The sequence below is a fragment of the Falco punctatus genome (genome assembly GCF_963210335.1).
Source record: "Falco punctatus genome assembly, chromosome: 1".
NCBI lineage: Eukaryota > Metazoa > Chordata > Aves > Falconiformes > Falconidae > Falco > Falco punctatus.
Window position 1 is genome coordinate 83,207,172 of NC_137580.1, and position 7,320 is coordinate 83,214,491.

Below are 7,320 nucleotides of genomic sequence, written 5' to 3' on the forward strand. Positions count from 1 at the left end.
TGATTTAGCGGAGAGAAAAAATAATTTACCTTTATTTCATGTTACTTTAAGACCACGATCTCGATCAAGGGACAGTGGTGATGAAAATGAACCAATTCAGGAACGATTCTTCCGGCCTCATTTTCTGCAGGCTCCTGGAGACCTGACTGTTCAAGAAGGAAAACTCTGCAGAATGGACTGCAAGGCAAGTACCATGCAAAGATAAGGGCAGCAGCAACCTATCGATTGATAGGTTTTGAGCTGCCTCAAAAACCAAATTAGTTTATTTTTAAAGTTATTTTACCTATTGTCAGTTTCAGCGACTGTCAGTAGGGTAATTAATCTTACTACTTATGAGTAAGTGGACAGTTAAAGGTTGCCTCCCCTCCAATGACAGAGCTTCAGGCAAATCTTCCAGCTCACAGTAAACTGATTTTTAGAAGTCAGCTGTGCTGGGGAGTGGAAGGAAGCAACAGCACTTTTAAATTAAGACAGTGTGCTTCTCCATTTTAAGTCCTTTTACTACTGGAGTTTCGATTCCCCATTAAAGTTTGAAACAATATAATCTTGATTTATGACTTTGCCTAATAGACCAAATTAAGGTTTGGATGATTTCTGTTTGCTTTATGCTGACATATTTGGGAGAAGCTATTTGTTTTCAAGCAGCACCCACAGCAAATGGCACAGCTTTCAAAAGTACAAGATTGTTCGCACAGACCAAGCATTAACTAGTGCAGGTGGTGCTGTCACTAGGTTAGACTTAAGCGGAGTGGAATGGAACTTAAGAGTTCAATAATCAGTCAGCTAACATCTTTCTGTCTGCACGTTTTCCACAAGAAGTTAATCTAGAAAGGAGTATTTTCTTATTCCGCCCGAAGAGCAAACAAAAAAAGACAAAAGGTGTCACCCTGCCTTTTGTTTTGCAGTGTATGATTATTTAGCTTCTAGCATATCTAAACACTGATCTTTTTTCAGTCACGCCCATGAGACATCATGAAATTCAGGGAGTTGGCCAGAAAGTAAGTAAATGAATAAAACAGAGTCAATATGTAATGCAGGGCAGAATTAGATCTTTAAATCTTGTGGTACACCTGCAGTAACAAACAAACCCAAACTTCTCTGAAGTAACAAGTCAGGACTCCTCCAGCGCTTCGTATGGCTAAGACCATTTCCCATTATTCTGTGTTTACATTGCAGGTTAGTGGATTACCGACTCCAGATTTAAGCTGGCAACTTAATGGAAGACCAATTCGCCCTGATAGTTCTCATAAGATGTTGGTGCGTGAGAATGGTGTGCACTCCTTGATCATAGAACCAGTCACAGCCAGAGATGCTGGAATTTATACATGCATTGCCAGCAATCGAGCTGGTGAAAATACATTCAGCCTGGAGCTCATTGTTGCAGGTAACATCTTCACGCTAAGCTTCCACACCGAGCACTGTAAGGATAACGTGAAAAAGAAGATGTTAAGTGCTGTCAAATGACATGGTTGAAGGGTAGGAGCAGAAAGAAAAGGAAGCCTCGCAGCAGCAGAACTACAGTATACTTGCAGGCGATACACTGATGTTCTGCTGCGGCATAAGCTGGCTGGCATGTAACCTTTGTGCACGCAGTTAGGAGAAGAGGGCTGTTGTCCCGGGGCACAGCTGAGGCTGCAAGCCAGACTATTTACTTGAATGTTTTTTTTAATGGCAACTTGTGCAGACCCATACCTACCAGTGGGCAGGCTAGTAGGATACGATTTGCGTGTTTCACCACGTATTAGACAAATGCCATTCCAGCCTCCTGGTAGAGCAGTTCCTTGTATAATTAAAAGCCCATCCTTTTATGGAATATGAAGGTCCACTGTTTAACAAGCAGCGTGGAGCCGGTTTATCTAGTCTTCATGCTTCCCGTTTCAGTTCTTTGGGGGAAGGCGCGGGGGGGAAACCACTCAGCTCTGTTAGTGCTTACCCTTCCCCATTAAAATACTGATGTGACTGTTTTCTTCAGACAAGCCAGGACTGGACTTCACGGTTAATGGAGACAACACTTCAGTTTCCTGCAGAGATTTCTCACTACTGTTTTTTAACATGTTGCTGAAAGAAAGGCTAAATTTTCATAGACTGGCTGGTGTCAACATGACTGCATCTTTATTTTCACAGCTAAGGAAGTACAGAAAGCACCTGTGTTTATAGAGAAGCTACAAAACACAGGTGTGACTGAGGGGTTCCCAGTGCGACTGGAGTGTCGAATCTCAGGAGAGCCGTCTCCTCAGATATTTTGGAAGAAAGAGAATGAGTCACTCACATACAACACTGACCGAGTGAGGTTAGACTGACTTGGAATAATCTCCCCTTGTATAACTTCAATGATGATTTATCCTGTACCACAAATGAAAAGCCAGAAGGTCATGAGAATGCTTTCTGTGAACAGCATCTCATAAACATTAATGAGTTATTGTAATAATTTATTCAATCTTGAAGCCAGCCTGGTGGTTGAGCCAGAATTAAAATGCTAGTTCTGTTTTCCATCCTTAGATTTAAACAACTATCTTTGCACTTTAAGCAAGTGTAGAAGTATTTTTCTCTTCTAGAATGAAGACAAAGATACTTACTGGTGAAAACGGGGCTTCTAAGTAAAGCTATCTGCTTCTCAGCAGAAACCTTGCTTCATAACTCTGCTGTGTAGTTAAGCAACTAAGATTCAATATTTTATATTCTAAGATCTACAAATGTATCGTCAATATTTGAAGGAATGTTTAAAAGCAAACTGATGATATATTGCAAGAAAGGGAACTTGTTACTGATGCGATACTGTAATAAATTATTGCTGTCTTTCTGAATAACTAAAAGTAGTTCAGTACCTCATTCCTCAAGATTTTTTTATCCTTTCCCCAAAACGTCTGGGTAAGTTCTGGCCTCCCTACTACTTAAATCAGATTTCCAGATGGCTTAATCTGTTATTGTGAAAGAGAAGTTACTTCATACATTTTTGCTGCTTAGTTTTCAGTACAGGATATTAAACTGCCAATTGTCAAGCATACTCAAGGTTTTCTATTCCACTTGCTAATTTCAGAGAAAGTTCCACAGTAATTGAAAATTGACTATAATCAATCTGGAACTAGGATTGGGTCAGTTTATAATGACATTTTAAAACAGTCTACACAGTTTTGCAGTTTAAATAGTAATTTTCTACTTTTCTTTTGTTTAGCATGCACCAGGATAACTACGGCTACATCTGCCTGCTTATTCAGGGAGCTGCCAAGGAGGATGCCGGCTGGTACACTGTTTCAGCTAAGAATGAGGCTGGGATTGTGTCTTGCACTGCCAGGTTGGATGTTTATAGTAAGTGACTTCCCTTTTCACTATCACATTAATCCCCCCAAAAGCAACAGTTCTGTAAGTTTCAGTTTGTTTGCAGAATGGTTTACATTGGTCTCTCTCTCTTTTGTTTATAGTTTCTCCTCAATAGTAAAGATCCACATCAAGACAACAAATGCTCTGTCAAAGTACATGTCACCATCTTTCAGATACCTAAAGCAAAACAAACATGCATGCTTTCTGGTTTTGCTTAGTATATTAAATATAGCTAATTAACATCAGATAATGGCATGATGACATTATTTTTGTGGATCATTATTACTATTGCTCTGCTAGCACTTCCCTAACCTTTTGTATTCTTTTGTACATTAGTCTGTAATACACCTGTGACAGCTACTAGAAGTGTAGTAGATGTTTTTATGGCTTTCTGCTTAATTATTTTCAGTTTGTTCCAAAGCAGCTCCTTACACAGCATATGTTTTCTTAACCCAAAATCTCTTGCTGGTCTCCTCATAACAAATTAAGGGGGGTAAGGGGAGAGATTGGAATGATAAAGGATGGTTTCAGGGAAGGTGGGAGTAGTGGAACATGAATTAGAGACTTGTATGCTGAATAACGCTGAGCCAAGGGGTGGCAATGGCAACCAGACTATTTCCTTTCATATACAACAAATAACCCTTGAACGGGCCTGTGACTGCAACATGAGTGCATGGAAACAATCCCCTTGCTGTTGCCCTGCTCAGTGACACAAGGAAAGGTAGAAAGCAATGCCAAAAAGGCAAAATAACAAACAGAGACACTATTGTTTTTACTTACACATTTGAAGGTGAAAATAGATGCTGAGAAAAAAAAAAACAAACCACAAAACACAGAAATGAAACAAACTTACCTTTGATATAATGGTTTTCTGCTGCTCATAAATTACTATCTCCTTTACAAAGGGTTGATTGTGCATCTGGCCATGCGTTGTTGCACCACTCAAGATGGCTAACATTTTTCCTTCCTTTTTAATCTGTAGCTCAGTGGCAACAACCACCTCAGACAACCAAGCCAAAGAAGGTGCGGCCCTCAGCCAGCCGATACGCTGCACTTTGTGACCAAGGACTAGACATCAAAGCAGCTTTCCAGCCTGAAGCAAATCCAGTCCACCTGACAATGCAGTCTGGCTTGGTAGAGAGTGATGATCTGTAGATTCAACTGCCGCTTCCATCATTTTCTTTCAAAGCAGAAACACTGAAAGCCATTGCCTTGACCAATGATGCTCCTATGTCACTTTATGCAAAGGCAGACACCTTCAAGTACAAAAGATAGACAACAAACAACAATAACCATATATTCCTTATTCATTATACCAAATTAGAAAAATAGGTAGATTACTAATAGAAATGTACACACTGCACAACAAATCACATTCACCAGTTCCTTATACCTGAGTTGCTTCAGCTCTTACGAATAGCCCTTTTCATAAAGGCCAAGATACATCAGAGAGATTTTTCAGAAGAGAACACTATTTATCACTACATGCCTTCGTAAGCAGTAAGTAGATGCTACAACCTCAATGGTGCAAGATGTTTTACTTGAGGCCATTAGATCACAAAGAAAATTGGAATGTATCATTATCTAGACTTCTAAAGGGGTAATGCATTCTGATAGCTACAATGAACAAGTGCAATACTGTAAGAATAAAACAGGAAGGGACAAGGAAGAGAAACGTAAGCAAATGCTGTATCTCTGTGAAGTGCCTTCTATTCTACATTGAAAAAATATCTTGCCTTAAATGCTGTTAGTATGGACAACTCTATAAAGCAACATCAACATGGTAATTTTAAATTTACTCTTATTTTTCCTTCTTGCCATCGATGGGGAGGCTTACTTACAAACATACAGCAAAGATGGTTTAAGCATAAGTAATTTAACCTTTTCAAGATAATGAAGAAAAAAGAGATGACGTGTAATAACAGTCTATTCCAGACTATGAATATTGGTAACTAGACGGGAAAAAAAAATGCCGACAGTATGAACCACCGCAGTAGGTTACTGCAAGAGGTGGGAGTGGGACAGGGCAAGAGGTTGAAACCATAGAAAAATCTATGGATTTCCTGAAGACACTCTGTAGCCTCCTCATACTCCCATTCAAGAATCTGGAATTCTAAGGTGAGCTGAAAACTACGGAGTGTATGTATGGGACGTTTGACTGCTTAAAGCTTGTGTAATGTGTATGAGGATTTTAGGAAATGTATAGTAAGTGAAAAATGGGTTGAGACTGCAATATAAATTTAAATGACAAGGATATGTCACAGGTGCTAAGCTTGCAGATCTGAGGAGGTAGAAAAAGAAAATGGACACAAACACCATCAAATTTGTGCGCCTTTTTTCTTTTTTTCCTTAACATAGCACATGTCTCTGTTAGGTTTTGGTGGGTTTTTTTCTTCTGACTGTAGGCAAATGACAGCTCTTTTAATGGGTAGAGCCTGTGCGCTGTAGATGAAAAGCCCAAAGGCTACTTTCAGAATGCAAGGCAAACCCACATCAAACTGGAGCCCCACCTAAGTCAGACCTGACTAGGTAGTTTTAAATTAGAACCAAATGGATTTCAGATGAAGGGGAGAGAGGGATGGAAGAATTACTAGGCCTGACAAGAAAAATGAGCATTTGATGGTACGAGCTACGATACTTTGCTATGAAAGGAAAACACTGTATTCCTTATATGAAGCACATATATGGTATCTTTCATTATTTATAATAAAAGTGTTGAAATCTTTTATCTCAGTTCAGTTATTCAGAAGTCCTGTACTTAGGTTGTTTGGGTTTTTTTATTATTTTGTAATTGTGTACACCATATATTGCATTACTGCTATACATGTATTGCTTTGTAAGTACACAAAGTTTGTTTTGTTTTTTTAGTGACTAATAAACTTTAGCACATAAGGTAGTACTATTCTGGTGCAGGATGTGACCAGGTATGGGGATCGTTAATCTAGATTAACGTCATAGTCTGTCATCTGGGAATAATCTGATTCTATTCTAGAAGTATGTCATATCATTTGCCAAATTTTTCTTGACTGTGACATGCTAATTAACATTTTTGTTTAGCTTCACTAGCATTATTTTGCCACCTTTTAATTGTATTTATAAAAAAAATGTATTATCATTACTTGGGATTGTTGTGCTGATATAATGTGGGTTTAACATCAATAAATATTACACAAATAGAAAGTTTTCCTTCTGGTAAAGACTATTTCAGTACAAGCCTGCAAGTGTAAGATGTAAAAATTTTATGTATTATGCATACAGATGAAATGAGGGCTATATGCAGCATCTAAAAATTACTAGAATTTATTAGAATATTCTGCTTCTGACCCAGAATCTTGTTCAAACAAAACAGAGGAACATGGCCCGTAAGTTCTGAGAAACTTCTGCCAAATAAAAGTACTTGAATATACTTTTTTTAAATAGCTTAGAAAATACGCAGGTCTATCTTCCATGCCTAGTAATCACAACACAACATCACAACTGATTCCAAGTAAAAGGCACGGTCAAAGTACTGTTAAATTCATTTAAGAACAGTCTTCTAACAAGGCAGTATCAAAATTTTAAAAATGAAATGTTAAACTTTACTTGTAAAATCCTGCATGTAAGCTAGCTTCTCCTTCTTTCCTTTCTGTGCAGACACCAGGAAAGATGCAAGGTAAGTTTTTTTTCTTCTAGGTTTACTTTTCAAATGTTGATTACTACAAACAATTATCTCAGCAATTGAGTACTGACATTAATGGTGATACTGCAACTGAGTCAATGGAGTTCTGTCTGCGTACAGTAAATTTATCTTTGGCTTGGAGACTAAAAAACTGCAACTGCTCTTGTGAGCTGGCTTAAGATGAGGTCATCATCACTTTTTGCCTCTGTATATATGTACAGACACACACTTAAGTACTAAATCACATCTCTAAGCAGCAACGTTGTTTTTATGAAAACATTCAGCTGTGCTGTTGCTTAGTTACTGGGACTGTTTAGGTTTACAAATTCAGAGATAGAAGCGTG

General features: G+C 38.3%; 1 protein-coding gene across 8 annotated transcripts in view; it reads left to right on the top strand.

Moving 5' to 3' along the window:
- Positions 1 to 6,502, top strand: part of LOC308069638 (palladin-like) — a 148,080-nt gene extending 141,578 nt beyond the window's left edge. For all 8 annotated transcript variants that reach the window (XM_080402288.1, XM_080402285.1, XM_080402286.1 and 5 more), the window contains 5 exons: positions 52 to 184; positions 1,177 to 1,384; positions 2,125 to 2,290; positions 3,173 to 3,306; positions 4,301 to 6,502. In XM_080402288.1, the coding sequence (XP_080258414.1) occupies positions 52 to 184; positions 1,177 to 1,384; positions 2,125 to 2,290; positions 3,173 to 3,306; positions 4,301 to 4,473 (814 nt within the window). In that variant the 3' untranslated portion in view covers positions 4,474 to 6,502. The remainder of the gene's footprint in view (positions 1 to 51; positions 185 to 1,176; positions 1,385 to 2,124; positions 2,291 to 3,172; positions 3,307 to 4,300) is intronic.
- Positions 6,503 to 7,320: the final 818 nt, after the last annotated feature.